Consider the following 17,924-nt stretch of genomic DNA (forward strand, 5'->3'; position numbering starts at 1 on the left):
ACGGAAATTCAGATAAATGAAACATACAACCTATCTAGTTGAAGTCTAGAGTTTATGAAAAAAATAGTAATATTAGTAAGCGTCATATAAGTAATCACATTTAGTAGGGAGTGTACGAATGACGTAGGTTGTGGACATTAGGCTATTCTGCTTTCGACAAGCATGAAAAAAGGGAGAGTGAAAAATATTTGACATATTTATTTGAATAAAGTAAAAATAAGAGTTCTTGGTCCGTCTTGCGAGAGATGTTTGTGGAAAGTTCTATCAGAATCGTGAAAATGTCGAGAGCATCTTAGCACGTGAAGAGGATAATGTGTAATAAAACAATTGTAGTGGATGCTTGAAAAAAAGCTTAATAAACAGGGCTAGCCATTTCATAAATCAAACATAAACCCACCCATCAGGAGACGTAGTGTCGGCAGAAGCCACTACCAGTGACTTCGTGATGAGCATCCATCACGCACGCGCAGATATATCGTGTTGGTAGCTACTGCCGACCAACCTACACGGAATATTGCCGATGTTCGAGATTAGTCCCGGCGAAACTCAGAGCCTTCTCCGAAACACAGTGGGGACACTGCGTCAAGCAAAGTTTGAAAAATTCTGAGCGTGTGTCAGACATAGGTTCCACCATGCTTCTTCTCTAACAATCTTTGTTTGCATGATGATGGCAACAGTTTTCTTATACTTAACGCTAGTGTTCAGTTTTTCTCGAAGTTTTGGAGATGAAATACCTATAGGTAAGGTGAAACTAATCTCACTTAATTCTTTGTTTGTTTTCTGTTAAGGTAATCAAAATGTATTGTTATTATTATATTATAAGAGATGTTATATAGTTTAATTCTTTTTAATCTAACTTATATTTAAATATGCCATCGTCTCCAGTTATTTCTGGTTTAGACTATTTTCCATTCAGCTCGAGTTTAACGTAAAAAAAAGGGCCTGTGATTTGTCGAAAGACACCAAGTAAATCTAAAAGTTGTGGAAGACATTTGAAAGAACTGTAATCGCAACTCTAGTTTGTATAGCATTTCACCGACAAACACAGTTTTAACGAACATGGAATATAAGCTAGACTTTTGGACAGAAATACTAGAACATGCTTAATTAATAAAGAAATACATTTTATGAAAAATATTATACAAGTATAAGATGTAACAGATGATAGGACTAAACTGTTAACGAAAGCTACGCCGATTAAGAAGTGAAACTGTTACCTACATTAAAGTGTAATAATCTAAGCGACGTCTACCAGTTGTTTACACTAATGTGTATCTTTACGAGTTGGTATATATTGTATATATTGCTTTTTAAAGAGCTTCATTCGATATTTAATTACACAAACCTTCATCTGTTTTGTTTCTTCCAGCAAAAATGGCGAATATATGCATGTGATATTTTTGTTCGTTTTATCGAAATAAAACTTAATATATTTGCAATATTTTCGATAAGAAGTCAAGTAAACCAGAAGTTTTTGAAACGTTTGAAACAGATTTAATCAAAACTCTAGGTTGGATCGCACAACACCGACCAAAACTGTTTCTATTGCCAAGCACAAAGTTACATAATGGTCTATCTGTTCTGTAACCTATGTTTAGTAATATAATCCTAATATTATACATCACCAAAAAAGAGCGCAAATAGATAATCAATATTTACAATTCTAAAATTAGAGAATTTTGCAAGTAAACAAAAATTATGAAATAAGAAAATTAACTATGCGATAACAATGTTTCTTAATGTTTTCCCTTAAACAAAAGTATTTAACTTATTATTATTACGACTTAATACTTATAATATATTAAAAAGTTATGTTACAGATTGTAAAAAACAATAAACTCCTAAATATGCGGAATATAGCGAAAACAATGCCTCAGTGGGGTATTTCGTTTCTGTAGAAAGCCCCTTGTGGATTCCCACTTCTAAAAACCGGATTTAAATACCCGTAATGGGCAGAACACAGATAATCCATTGTGTAGCTTAGTGCTTAATTCTAAACAAACAAACAAACAATCTGTAGAAAAACAAAATATGTCAGAAATATATTGTACAAACATGCCAGTTTTTGATAGTTATTAGCATCTTAAACACTACATTTTAACAACTTGTTTAGTTTGTTTACAGAACGTGTAGAAAATATTAACTTTCATAAAATCTTTAAGATGTTGTAGTAATAATGTAATGTTTCGACGTTAATCATATTCAACGTTGAAATTTTTTTTTTCACAGAACTTAAATAAACAAGTGGAGTACCTTAAAGGGGAAAAATAATTTAAAATGAAAATAGACTGTATGATATTGATAAAATGTTTTAACCTATTAGGCTATGCAATTAAAATAATAATTTTATATTATTTATTGATAATCCATATCACCTACTACATTTTTGTAATTTTTACTTGAGTCAAATGTTAAGGAATTTTGTTTCTGATTTTAGGGTTAGTTATCTTATTTAGTGTTTAATAAAGTTATTTTTGAGGAAAAGGTGGAATGAAGAAATACACGAATAAGCATACGTTAAGCAAATATTACAAACGTTTCGCATGTTTATTCTAATGGATCAGTTGAATAAAATTGTTTTGAAGTATGGATTAAATGTAATTTGTTAAGGTTGGATATGTTACGGATATATCCAAACTATATGCTAATTATCGGATTTCACCAGAGCAATTTCTGGATATGATGTTTTTTAATGTTATTTCCAGAGGATACAAACTCAATGTACAAACGCATACGTAGCATAACTACAATATTAAAACCAATTAGAACAAGCACTTTAGATGAGATAAGGACATATGCTTAAAATTATAATAATTGTCCCAAAAGAAATACCCTAATGCTGTCACTATTGTAAAGCGTTTTTTTTAAGATCAATAAATTGAAACGTCCTTATGCATCATAACAAATTATTGTTAAAATTTTAACAATCAATTGTCTGTTTTGTATCTAACTGATAGAGGAAAGAAAGGTAATTTTAACAGGTAATGTCTTAAAATATTACTCAGAGAGAACAATTTGTTTAACTCAAAAAGAGTTATTTTTGTAATAGCAAATTTATAAGGGACAAAATTATTTTTTTATTAAACTCTTTATGAGGGATTTAAGCTATGCAACAAAGTTTGGAATACCATATAATATAACTATTATGACATTTATAAAGAACATTTGTTATTACGCTACTGATTTGATGCTTCATAGGATTTCAGGTCTAGTTTTATGTTAACCAACAATCTACGAATGTAAAATACCTTTAATGTTCGTCTTTACTTCATTATTTTCAGTAAAGAAAATAGTAGGATTTCTAAGCTATGCAAATATTAATGGTATTCGTGTATTGGATTTTGTTAAAATTATGATAATTAGAATGTGATTGGAATATTATAAAAGTAAGGCCAGAAAACCAACGACTTTTAAGTCTTGTCTGGCAAGTAAGAACATGGACTTAATTTCCACTTCAATCAGTTATTTACTTTTCAGTGAATTAACAACTTCATAGGACTATCTAATTCAGTTATGATAGTTATGAAATATTGAGCTACTATAAAAGACAACACATGTTTAGAAAAAGATATCTTATTTTTTTTATAGATTGAAAACAGAATATATCAGAACACATTGTTGCCAAAATTAATCATGAAATAAAAGCATTTATCTATGGCGATGAATAGGAATTATGCTTTAAAGTGATAATTGTGAACTTAAAACAGGTTATATTAATTTTTATTTGTTTGTTTATTGAATTTTGTGCGAAACTAGCCGTACCTAATTTCAGTTTGAGGAAAGACAGTTACTCAACACCACCCACTATCAATTCTTGGGCTACTCTTTTACCAACGAATGGTGGTATTGAATGTCACGTAATCATTCCTTCTCAGTTAAAAAGGCAAATATATTTAGCGACATAATTCGTGCCCCCGACGTCACACATTGTGAATCGAATGCCCTAATTACAAGGTTATGCCAGGTTTTGTATTGATATCAGGAAATATTTTTAAACGCATTTGTCTAATTACGATTTTTTATAGGTTTACTTTAAATTGAAGGTATGTTATTTAAGGTAAGATATTAGCACTAAAATATTCACCTACATCGCACGTGAAGGTCGAAACCTTTTAATGTCATCAATTTCTTACAACAGATGTACACCTTCACATGTAATATTCAGGGACCCAACTTAAACTAACACATTGTTTTATCTGTGACATTAAAACTGATTACACACCAAAAACACTCTTGTAGTTGGCAAATGTGGACTGGAAATGGTCTATATTAGTTTTGGGCTCTTAGAGCAGCTGTTTGATTTGCTGTTCATTTTAGTGTTTCATAATCATAACATCTATACACTACTAATTACATACAATTTATACTAACACATAACTTTTTATTATATTCTTACATGTACACTACACAGGGGGCATATTCACGCCTGGCACAAGCGAGATGAAAACGGCATTCATCTACTTCCTACACATGCAAGATATGTCCCGGCAGTCAAGAATGAAAGTGAAAAGTATACCAGAGGAAGTAGATAGTGACGATCCCTTTAAAGTCGCCAGGGAACGTAAGTATATATATGTATATATATTGAATACAATCAGTTCACAAATTATACTTTCGTTTAGTGCTTTCTTAATTGAATCGAAATAATCAACTAAACTATACAGTTATAGTGCGTTTGAACTGTTCTTATCAAATCCAGTTAGTAATGTAATATAAATGGCGTTAAAGTTATATCGTGTGATTTAATACAACCTAATACTTCTAGAAAAACGCTAAACAAACCCGTTAAATGTTAATAAAATTAATAATGTACAATTAAACCATAGGTATCGATAAATTATATATTTTTTTAGGAATGCAGAATTTCGATACAAGTGATATTTTTCTTACTAGACCAACAAAACGAGTTTAGTTTGTTTAACATTGCTTAGAAACTTTTCGTCTATCCTAACTTTACTAAAATCTGATGAGTAAGGATACTTCCCTTTTAAGTTACTCTTCTGTATTCCCAGTTTATGCAATAATAATAGTTGTAAGAAGATATGTATTCATTTACTGAAATGTAAGCTAACAATTAACATTGTATGTAATCTACAGCTGGGTTAGTAAACGCATCATAAAAAACAGGATAAACAACAAAATAATGAAATTAAAATATCTATTACAAGGCACTGATTTAATTCATGAAAATACTAATCGTGTATAAAACTATACTGTCTGTGGCTAAAATAATTGTTCTACGTGTTGATGTGAATCTTAGAAATTTCATATTCTTGTCAATGTAAAATATAAATCATATTAAACAAAAGCTATTATGAGTACCAGACACTGTATCCAGTAAACAACAACATACTGCAAATGACTTTAAACTAAGTTTCTAAAAGAAGAACTGTATGGACATTAGACGTACACCACTTATATATAATAGGAAAGAGAACACATTTCTAATGTCAGGGTATTTCTATAACGAGAAAACCTGTGTGGACAGTAGACCTACACCATTTGTATAGAAAAGAGAATATTTTCAAATGTCAGACTGCATTTCTATAAGGATAAAAGTTGTGTAGACGTTATACATACATTACTAATATAGAAGAGATAATATATTTTTAACGTCAGTCCGTATCCTTAGGAAACTAAAACTGTTGGACGTCAGATATGCTTTGCTTATATCTATATAAATATACTTCTAACGCCAGACCGTATCCTCAGGAAACTAAACTGTTTTCCAGATACAAGAAATTGTAGATTGAGATCTATTTTCGATGTCACCATTTTCCTAAGAAACGTTTCAGGAAAAGCAGAAGCAATTTATTCATATAGCATCTTTTATTTTAATATATCAACCACTGCACTTTGGCAGGAAAATGTTATTATACCAAACTTTACTTATTTTTTATTTACGTTTTATATTCCTATATGGCACATGTTACTCAGTCTTAATACTTTTTACAGCCTTTTTTTTAATTATTAAAGATGACACAAACGTATCACAGAAAAAGAAATTATAGCAATTTACAAACCGCTTAGTGATATAATTAACCTCTTTTGGATTCGGGAAGCTATAGCTGTAAAATAAGTCTGGAAACCTTGTTTAACACTTGATGATGGTGGTTTTATTACTTGTTTTTAGTTTCGCGTAAAGTTACACTAGGGCTATCTCACCTAGCGATCCCTAATTTAGCTGTGTAAGACTACGGGGAAGGCAGCTACTCATCACCACCCACCGCCAACTCTTGGGCTACTATTTTACCAACGAACGGTTGGATTGACCGTCACATTATAACGCCTCCAGGCTGAAAGGGCGACCATGTGTGGTGTGACGGGAGTCGAACCCGCGACCCTCAAAGTAGGAGTCGAGTGTCTTAATCACTTGGCCATGCCGGGCCTTTTTGTTACCTCTTGGTGTAATTCTTAATAAATAGCTGAGGAAGTTGTAGTTAGTAATTGCAGGTGCTACAGTAAATGGTTGTAGATGTTACAGATACTACTTATAGATTTTAAAGATATGTTATAGTAGTGCGTAGTTTGCTACATCCCGTACTTTACAATACAGTAGTATTACATATAAAATTACAGCTGCTGTTTATAAGCGTTTAAGATCTTATTAGATCTTGTTGTTATTAGCATGAGTAAACGTCTGTAGAAATATGAAGTGTAAGTAACAATAAACATTTTAATTTCAAAGAATAGTCGGTTATATGAATTCACACTTTAATATTTTATTTAACTTATCTTCATTCGATAGCTTAAATCAAAGCCTACTTCACCTCGGGATAGCTGTAACTCATCTTGGCAGAAGGCGCGTGTAATCCAGTTCGGAAGAATTTTGTCCGCCTTTGACAGAGCATCCTTGCGTTCATACGTAGATATTATGTTGCGTTTACTCACGTGTTTTAAGTTAAAATTATCAACATTTTTCATTGTTCTCTTAAAAGGTACAGTTACACACACACACACACATATATATTCATTGTTAAATGTTTTGTTCTTTACTGAATGGATTACCTTTATCATAGTGTGTCTGCTGATAAGTCAGCGGTACGTTTACGGAATTATAGCGCAAACATCTGAGACACAATTCCCATTGGTGGATAGAGTGCAGCACAGTTATGATAGTGTAGTTTTTGCAATAGAAAACTAAACTTGTCATTGTAGCGTTATTTAGAATATCTAACTGATAATTCTGTTGTGCGACTATTTAGAATAAGTGGCTCACACAAGGTGCAGGTAGTGCTGGTACTATACCAGGCTTACTTAGACGTCGAACGAATGATCACGTAACTATAGAACGCTTGATTTTACTCCTTATATTTTCTTAGGAAGCTATATACATGAGCAATAAAATCTGCATAATAAAAACATAAATCTAAAAGCATCTTGTATTACTTCAAATGAGTAGTCTAATGACTATCACTTTTCAAATTTATTATTGCGAAAACTCAGTTAAAAGAAAAAGTTTATTACGCCTTAAAAAGCTTGCTGACTGCTCAAACAATTTGATCGTTCTTACTGTAGCATTTTCCTTCATGTATGTTTTACAATTATCAATGTCTTCGATACTTGAAATATTCTAAAAAATATATACTGTAATATAATATTTCTGTAATTACCAAATAAAATGTAATTCTAGTTGCAAAGAATGTGCTTATATTTAAGTATACTTTATGTAGATTTATTAAATTGCAAGCAATGAAAAGGTGTAACTGCCTTAGATTTTGAGCCAAGCAATAGCAATAAATCACCAACAGAGAGAGAGAATAGAATATGACTAGTTTTATAGCTAATTTAAAATTTTAATGAATTACAATTCTATAATATTTTGGATAGTGGATACGTCTCATGCAATCGATAAAAATATGTAAAAACTCTGAACTCCTTATGAAACAAAAACTAGCAAATTAAGTTACTTCATTCGTATATAGTAAGGAATATAATGGTACGAAAACAACTCACTCTACAACCACATGTTTTATATGGTTGATAATTTAGAGCAAAAGGTTTAGTAATTATTGTGCTACCAAGATAATTTAATCATGATAAAAGACGGGTCGTTTTTGTGTGGGGTCTACACAAGATTAGAAAACTGAAAGAAAAAGTTGAGAAATCGAGCTAAGTTTCATTATTGTATCTATACGATTAATACGAAGCCTTATTCCCGACTCTATACACGACATGTAAGTTATGAGGTACAGCTGCAACATTACATTCTTACATTTAAATAGCACGTGTCTAATTACCTCAGATGAGCTTCGTGGTTACAATGGTGTGAACTCTTATTTTTTTATGAATGCCAACTCGAAGTTAAATCCAACAAATTCTGTGCAAATAACGGACGAGTGGCACCATGAACAGCTCTGGATCGCTATTAACTCTTAATAGATATCTATTAAACAAAAGACAATACACCTACACACCTAATCTGTAGTTATGGATATTTTATTTCTTTTATTTACAAGATTATTATTTCTTCTTATATTAATCAGGAACTTAAACTGAAGTAGCTAAAAGTAGTAATGTCATTCAAATATGTTATTTCGATGGAATATTAATAAATTAAAAAGTATTATTTATCTTTAATTTTTTATTCATGAAAGGGTATGTTTTTACTAGTAATTTTACATTTGAATCAAACCGTTTTAAGTAAATTTGGTGCTTAATTGTCTAAATTAATAAATTATTGAAGTCTTGTGTTGTTATTTTGTATGGAAATACGTATTTTGCATCAGCGTATTTCAAAATATTGTGGTAAGTCTTCGGATTTACGGCGCTAAAATCAGCGGTTCGATACCCCTTGGTGGACACAGTAGACAGCTCCATGTAGCTTTGCTATAAGAAACGCACTCGCAAAATAATGAAAACTTGTAAGCTGTTAATTTTTAAATATTACTTTGTATTTGGAACTTTCTTACTCAGATATGAACAAATATTTATAACAATAAAACATCTTTTTAAACGGTGAATAGTTCAAATGTTACTGATCCCTCGGAATGTTAGCGGTAACGTGATGGACTTCCAATTCTCAAATCCTGGGATCCATTTCCTTGTGGTTGGTAGAGAATCTGATGTGCAGCTTTATGCTAAAATAAAACCATACCAATTTTTACGAACATTGTTTGTTTTAGACATTTTACTGTAGTTTATTAAGTTTAAACTTGTAAAAAAATAGCAATTATCTGAGCCGCCGATTGGCCTCGTCAACAACAAGGCCTTGTCGTCAATATATTACCTTGAGTTTAATCAGACGTTATTAATAATTACTTTGTGCCTTCCTTCCCCCTATTATCTTTGATGTGAACACAGGGCTCGTGCAAGAAGGAAGAAACATAGTTTGATGGATAAATGCCGCTTCTTTACTGTGAATATAAAATTGGCTTAATTAATTTGTAGGTTACGTTTTGCTTCTGGTCTATATTGTTAGTTTACCTTGGATCAGAAGTTATTAATAACAGAGACCTTTGTCAACAAATCTTTTACGAACATACCAGACAATATTGAGTTTAAAACACAAAAGATTAAAAATATTTCATTAAAACCAAATAGTTGAAACCTTTAAAACGTTTCTACACAGCCTGATATAATCCTTAATGGCTATTAAACAAAACGTTCAGTTATTTTTGACCAATTAGTGCTACAGTTTGGAGCACATCTTAATTTATTCTATTCACAACGCCATAACAAAAGTCTTAAGTATTGCAAAAATCGTTAATTTATTACACTGCTATATCAACGTCTGGTGATCTGACTTGAACAAGCTTCATCTTATTGCGAGATAATCAAACTATCCGTTGGGAAATACTTATTAGAAGTTCATTAGAAAAGCATTTAGTGTATTGTGATATAGTTGTCAACCTTTGAAGCTAGTCGTATGACAGGCCACTCATGTTTATAATATTTATACCTTTCATAATATCTCTGTGTGATTCATCTGAGCGGCGTTCACTAAAATCATGTTTCTTTATTATTTTATTTCTTAATTTGCAACATTTAAAGCCACTAGTTAATGTACTTTTTAAAATATTGTCTTGTTGTTGAAAATATGTTATCCTTTAAAATTACCCGTTTGTATAGTAAATAAATATATATTATTACTGTACTTAAGAAGATCCTGGTATTCCTCAATTTATAAGTAATGTGGTTGGTTTTCAAAATTGCAAAGACATTAAAATGACAGTTTGAAGTACTAATTTATGTTTTTATTATATCAAATAATCCATTTACTTGAACTGCAATGTAACAATCACAGGTTTATGAAAATTCTAAAATCAAATGTTCAATTGTTTTAGTATGGGTAACTTAAAATTAAAGTTATTTTTTAAAACTCTATTCTTAATAGCACAACATTTAGAAGTAGAGTTTTCATTAGTTAAACTGAATTATTAAAAACGTCTGGTCATGTGTAAGAATATGAAACTTATACAACTTACGATCTTGATTAGTTATATATGCAAATGAAGAACAATTTGATAGTATAATATATTTGACAATTCAGAAAGCTAACATCTTATATATATAAACAATATTTTCTTTTAATAAAGTTTCAGGACCTTGTAAAAAGATATCACAACTAGGAATAATCACACTCTAAAATATTAATTAGATATTTTCTTTAAAATGTTTTCACAGCTTAGACTTAAATTTTTAAAAACTGCCAATAAATAAACGTAATATAACTTGTACTGTTTCAAGAAATAAAGTCAAAGTTATATTATAAATTCTCAAGTATGTATTATTTTGGAAACATCTTACATGAAAGAAGATAAATCATAATCCAAAAAACATGATTATTTTTCAAAGATTCGCTCTTTCCAGTTCCATTTTTTGACTGAAGGATCTGGATAAATACCTTTTTATATCAGTGCTACTGATTGGCTATCCTCTGTCTGGCCATTAATTTATAATTACAGACCACCATACCTGAATCTTTGATGTTTCTGACCTGAAAGTTTAATCTTTTATCATAAATGTTATTTGTAATTTTAAAAAAGGTTGTTTTTAGATACTGAGACAAACAAATTACTGAGGTTGGGTGGCCATTTTACGTATGGGATTAGATAAAACAGTCGCATAAGATGAGACAAGTGGCCTACATCTAACTCAAAACAACATGGTCTAGTGACTAAGGCGCTATACTTGCAATATATGGGTCGGAGGCTTGAATCCTCTTCATCAAACATGCTCGACCTTTCAGCCAGAGTGGCATTATGTTATAAAGGTTGATCCCATTATCTGTTGGTAAACGAGAAGCCCAACATTAGGCGGTGGGTAACGGTGACTAGATGCTTTCTGTTTAGTCTTTCACTGCTAAACTATGGATGGTTAGCGCAGATAGTCCTCATGTAGCTTTACGCAAAATTCAAAACAAACCAAATCGATAGAAAAAAAGCTGGACAAATAATTTTGGCATAGAGTGCTACTGATTGGCTATTCTCCTTCTGGTCATTAATCTACAATTAGAGGTTACTGCACCTGAATCCTCAGTGTTTCTGATGTGGTTGTTCAATTGTACAGCTTACTTGTACTTGAAAATTCTTTTCTTATTGAAAGTGTCCTTTTAACTACTTTTCATTAAATATATCTTCTTCGATCAATCTGTTTTTATAGTAAATTAGTAGCTGAAAGATCGTCTAATAAAATGTGTTAACACAATTGCATTTGTCATTTTCCATTAGAAAAACATGTTTCAAAGTTTTATTATTTTTGACTAATAATATCCACACTTTAAAACCACAACGAAACATTAAGGTATTGTCAGTTTGACACGATGATAAAATAGCGCGTCATCAACAAATCAATTTTAATGGGTGTGGGTTTTATTTTTTCTTATAAATCAACACTTTAGAATACAGAATCGTTCTGAAATCTGCCTGACAGTTTCTTGGGTAATTTGTGTGGTTAGTGCTTTGCATAATTTGACATTTAGAACTGTAACTACCCACGTTTTTTTATAAGAATAAATACTGTCAGATTATCACGTAGGCAATAGCACTGTCTATGTATGGATGGCTTGTATTGTTCATTGAAATTGTATTTTAGATATCTCTGCAATAAGCAATCAGAACTTTACAGTACTATACAGAATTTCCTTTCATAACAATATCTATGTAATGACTGAGTCACAAGTTCCTGGAATATTTGTAAATATTATAGAAAGAGTTTGAATTTGTTAGTTTTTCTTTCTTTTTCTTCTTGTTTTATTATTATATTATAACTTACAACCCAAAACAATGATGTTAGCCAAAGTCACTGAGGTAACATAGTTTCAAACGAAGTATCTGTTTTTATAATTATTATCAACTATAGTAATTCTAGTGTAAATTCACGTTAACATTATCCCTTGAGATAACTTTCTTACAGAAATTTGGTGTTCCGTTAAAAAGCTTAGGTACAGAGCAAGACAAGAATGACTGCAAAATAATAAATCAACAATAAATAACAGTTATGAATCTTTTTTGCATTTAGAAATTGGTTATAAGTACGATTTTCCTATGTCTATTGAAACAATACATTAAAAAATTTAATGGAAAAATTTTTGTATTAAAACGTAATTGCAGGGATGGTTAATATCAGTCATTCAAAAACAAAACAAATAACATATTACGGATGTCACTTGCATCATCTCAACATAATAACACAAGGAAGAAGTAGCATACAACCGTATATTTAACTTGTTTGTGTGTTTGTTTTTGAATTTTGCGCAAAGCTACACGAGGGCTATCTGTGCTAGCCGTCCCTCATTTAGCAGTGTAAGACTAGAGGGAAGTCAGCTAGTCATAACCACCTACCACCAACTCTTGGGCTACTCTTTTACCAACGAATAGTTGGATTGACCGTCACATTATAACGTCCCCACGACTGAAAGGGCGAGCATGTTTGGCGCGACGGAGATACGAACCCGCGACCCTCAGATTACGAGTCGCACACCTTAACACGCTTGGCCATGCCGAGCCCCGTTTTCATATTAAAATCGAAAATAAATGTTGCTTGTTTCAAATAACATATTTAATCTTAAATAAAACAATGATTTGCAATTGCGGTATAGTGTAAATAAGGTAACACACAGAAACAATCAACGAGAAAGCTTGTGATTGAATGTTTACTTGGTCATTAAATTGGACTTGCTATTTTAATGTATTTTATTGCAATTGTTTGCCTATACTATAAAGCCTGTTCGCAATGAAACTTTCTAGCATTCAGACTTGTCGTCATTATGAAATTTTCAAGGGTACTTTGGTATACCCAAGAGTGAGATTCTAATACTTTTTCCTTTATTCATATTTTTCTTATTGACACCATTTCAATTCTACCTGTGGCCCGGCATGGCCTAGCGCGTTAAGGCGTGCGCTTCGTAATCTGAGGGTCGCGGGTTCGCGCCCTAGTCGTGCCAAAACATGCTCGCCCTCCCAGCCGTGGGGGCGTTATAATGTGACGGTTAATCCAACTATTCGTTGGTAAAAAAGTAGCCCAAGAGTTGGCGGTGGGTGGTGATGACTAGAGTCTTACACTGCTAAATTAAGGACGGCTAGCACAGATAGCCCTTGAGTTGCTTTGTGCGAAATTCCAAAACAAACAAACAAACAAAAATTCTACCTGTACTACTGCCTGTGAAATAAGCACACGCGTCACTGTCTCATCATCTCATGAGGCAACCTAAATAAACGCCGCACCTGACGCAGGTAGCTATAGTGGATTTCTTGAAATTGTTGTGGAAAAGTGGAATGTCTTAAGGTACACCACCAGCTTAATGGGAACAATGACATAGAAGCGTGACGTAGTACGAGCTTTGGGAAATACTGATCTAAAATACTTTGATGTTTTTAATTTTTCACATTTTACATTTTTAATCTCAAGGTGAAGAAATATTACTGCTAATATATTCATGATTTCAGAAAAATACATTGGCTTAAAAAGTCTTAATATAAAACAATAAAAACTGTATAACCCGATCGCTTTGGAAAGGTAGACCTTTCTTCTGTAGGGGCAAACTGTAAATGGTGGTGTAACTTAATAAGTCATATATAAAGAGAGTTGAGTGATGTCATGAAGGTCACTTAAGCTTCTAGAAAGTGTTTTTGCATATTTTTTCAACATGCTGTTGTAAGTATTTCTGGTGAAACATTATTGGAAAGGAGAGAATTATATTTGTTCCAAGTTAAGAGAAAAGCTACACAATAGGGTATCTGTGATCTCATCACGGGCATCAATATCTGGTTTCTAGTTTTGTAAGTTCGCAGATATTCCGTTCTGCGTTATGTAAAAAGCTGTTAAAGATGGTTTGCTTTAGAAATGATCAACACTTAAGTGTAGTTAAAATAAACTAAAGGAGACACATGGAGATTAACTGAAGACAAAGTTAATCATATCAGGGCCTGGCCTGGTCAGGTGGTTAAGGTGCTTGACCCATAATTTGAAGGTCCCGGCTTCTAATCCCATCACACCAAACATGCTTGCCCTTTCAGCCGTAGAAACGTAATAATGTTCAGTCAATCTCACTATTCATTAGTAAAAAAGTAGCTCAAGAGTTCGTGGTGGATGGTGCTGAATAGCTTGCCTTCCCTCTAGTCTTGACTCAGCATGGCCAGGTGGTTAAGGCACTCGACTCGTAATCTGAGGGTCACGTGTTCAAACCCCATCACACCAAACAAGCTCGTTATTTCAGCCGTGGGGACGTTATGATGGTACGATCAATCGTACTATTCGTTAGTAAAAGAGTAGCCCAAGAGTTGGCGGTGGATAGTGATGACTAGCTTCCTTCCTTCTAGTCTTACACTGCTAAATTAGGGACGATTAGCGCAGATATCTCTCGTGTAGCTTGGCGCGAAATTCAACAAACAAACAATCATATCAGTTTCTAAAGACAGGAGTGGAAAATTACTATAAATAAATAGTATTAGAAAAACTGTGGATAAACATCGAGAGTTCACACTACACGAAAAATATAAATAAAAATATTTTTCCAACAGAAAGCAAATCAATGAGTGGAGATCACTGATTCTAGAATTTATATGTATTCAATAAGGTTGAACAGTATTTAAATTAACAATGCAATAAGCTTCTCTTATCTCTCTATCAGCTTTAGTTTTAAAGTATATTCCAATACCAGTGAGGATAACATTGTTAACAGAATGTCCGAATTGGATGAAGGAAGATCTTTTTTGCTGTTCAGAGAAAACTTATAATTATTGAAACATTCTCTGGGGGTCGTTTGAGCTGTTAATATAAGACTTATGGTTGTTGAAACGTTCTCCGAGGGTCGTTTGAGTCAACATACTGGTGATTGCATTTTTTTTTACAACATGTGATATTCTCTTTTTTACATATGATTTACTTAGAAAAATTAAAGTTTCTCGGTTGTACCTGTCAGCAAAAGAGTCAGTAGTCTTTAAGAACTTGCAAGTTTGACAACAAGGTTTATTACATGAATGACAACTGTATGTTGTAAGCTAGTTACAAACAGGTCTCTGATAAAACTTGTCTCTATCACTGTCTCAAAGACTGTTCCAAATAATAAGGACTGGAAGACTTCTCGCCATTTAGATTAATTCACTCAGGTGAATTTCAAAACAGTTTATGGGGTTAATATTTAAGACCTGATGTGCCATTCTAAAACCTAAAACAGATTTTCGTCATGGCCACTGACGCACGAATATTTCATGATTCAACCATTTCAAAGATAGTTTTTGGATGCTATACAATCATTAATTGAGCGAAATTGATTTACAATAATTTTCCACTCAATGAACATGCAATCTGACTACATATATTGTCAATTTGCACATGTTTTATTTCCAGATATTATTATATGGTGTCACGTCCAATATATCATGCGTGACCAAGCACTGAAAGCATTTCATATATATATCGATTTTCTCGTTTTTAGTATCTTACAATATATTCTGTACGAAATATCCACAAGTCAATAGATTAAGACACATTTGACACTACTGATGTTTTATTTTTGCATCTTTCTTTTTTTTTACAATGTTACGTTTTCAGAACGCGCTAACTGGGTCTTGTTACATGTTTAACAACTGTCCAAATGGGTTTTGCAGGTTAGTTCATAAAATCATAGTTCTGTAAGAATTAATGAAGAGAAATAAATAAAAAAAATCGATCTTATTTGCGAGTAACGTAAGTTACAAAACTAGCATAGTAGCTGGGTTACCGATAATAATGTTTAATTTTTCACGACACTCCTGAATGCTATTGACAAAAAGTATTATTTAAACACAAATCAAATGTGTTTAAATTACATTTTACTAATCGTTACAATGATGTGTCTTTTACAGGCGTCTGAACACTATTTTTAAGCCACTAGTACTTGAAAGTGTTATTACACATTTTCCCGGTCTTCTGCTCATAATGAAATATCGTGCCCGCTTGGTTTCCTAGCAAATGTGTCAACTGAGATTACCATTTATTGTCTCTTAAATAAATATAAAATTCGGTACTATATTGATTGAATGGTTTTTATGAGAAAGGCGTTAATAATATTTAGAGATGAGAGGTATCAGAGAGGACTTTTTACATGTTATTAATGATAAAAGTTACGGTACTCGCTATTTTTAGGTATATAAGGCAGGACAAATATCTGACAGTACTGATTTTTATTTTCAAACTTTAAAAGATCGGGGTAAGAATGTAACGTCATGTCCTTTTTAAAATCATGGAATGCTATCGAAACCAAACATTTTCCAAACCGACGTTGCTCTGTCAGGAAAACATATATCTATATATACTTATTATTGCTGCCTAAAGCAAACATTATTCAAGTTACCGTGAACATCGCATGCCAGTAAAAACATTGTTAAACACTCGGTTTAAAGTTTATACGAATAAGGCTTTTGATATACTTTATCTTCCGAAAATCGTTATTACAGTTTTTTACTGACGTGGCTTACTTATTCCTAAATTAGGTAATATATCATAAAAGCAAACAAACAGAACTTGGTATAATATTGAACTCTACGAACTTCCAACGCTTGAATTACTTATGTGTTATAAGCCCAGGTTGATCGGTCCAAGGGCTTGCTGAGCTTGATATATTTCTAACTTTTCATGAGGTTTCGATTTTCTGTCTAAAGCAACCACCAACAAGCCAAGAAAACGACATTCACAGGACATTGGTGTCGGAGTTGATCGTACGTAGCGCATTAGCGAACTTTTATAAGCTACAAAATCCAGCTGCAATCTTCATACATAATTCATTATTGTAGGAACTATCTATTTTCATAACCTTTGAAGTAAACGCCATCTGTGGGTTAACAGAACCAAGAATGTAGTAAGAAATTTGTATGTTTATATTGTTTCTTAAAAGCGTAATTCATCAAGTGCCAAAATTGTTTATTTTAATGTATTTTAACTAATACATGAACATGAAGTCAGTTTGTAAAGACGGTCCAATTTTGACATGTAGACCTCCTTTCTATTTCGATAAAAATTATTGTCATATCTATATATTCATGTTAAAATACACACTTTCATAATATGCATATATGTGCCTATATCTTCAATTCACAACGTTATATTTAACCATGTAAACAATTGGAAGTTGTTCCTTGACTAATACAATGAAGTATATACACCATTGAGCAAATATTTTCGTAGCTAACAAATGAGGCGTCATCACTACCACCTAAGTGCAAATAATGTGAAGGCTGTGCCATGTATGAAATATACATATTCTAACCATATCAACATAGAAATAAAACCAAGATAAATCATTGACCCATTCATTTAGAGATGCTTTTTTGTCAAATTTAGTATTTTCCACTTTATTTAATTTTTGTTTAACGAAGTCTTATTTGTGTAATTAATAAAAAAAAAATTGGTTTGGTCGTTGTTACGTATGGGTTTTATGTGCTTTGCTTACCACAGGTATCTCGAAACCTGATGTTTAGCATTAAGTCTGAGGACTTACCGCT

At 32.1% G+C, this 17,924-nt stretch overlaps 1 protein-coding gene across 2 annotated transcripts in view; it reads left to right on the forward strand.

The window, feature by feature from the left end:
- Window positions 1-489: 489 nt before the first annotated feature.
- Window positions 490-17,924, forward strand: part of LOC143238148 (glutamate receptor 1-like) — a 126,489-nt gene continuing 109,054 nt past the window's right edge. For both annotated transcript variants that reach the window (XM_076478122.1, XM_076478123.1), the window contains exons 1-2: window positions 490-740; window positions 4,412-4,561. In XM_076478122.1, coding sequence (XP_076334237.1) covers window positions 662-740; window positions 4,412-4,561 — 229 coding nt within the window. In that variant the 5' untranslated portion in view covers window positions 490-661. The remainder of the gene's footprint in view (window positions 741-4,411; window positions 4,562-17,924) is intronic.

Source organism: Tachypleus tridentatus, chromosome 13, assembly GCF_004210375.1.
Source record: "Tachypleus tridentatus isolate NWPU-2018 chromosome 13, ASM421037v1, whole genome shotgun sequence".
NCBI classification, from domain to species: Eukaryota; Metazoa; Arthropoda; class Merostomata; order Xiphosura; family Limulidae; genus Tachypleus; species Tachypleus tridentatus.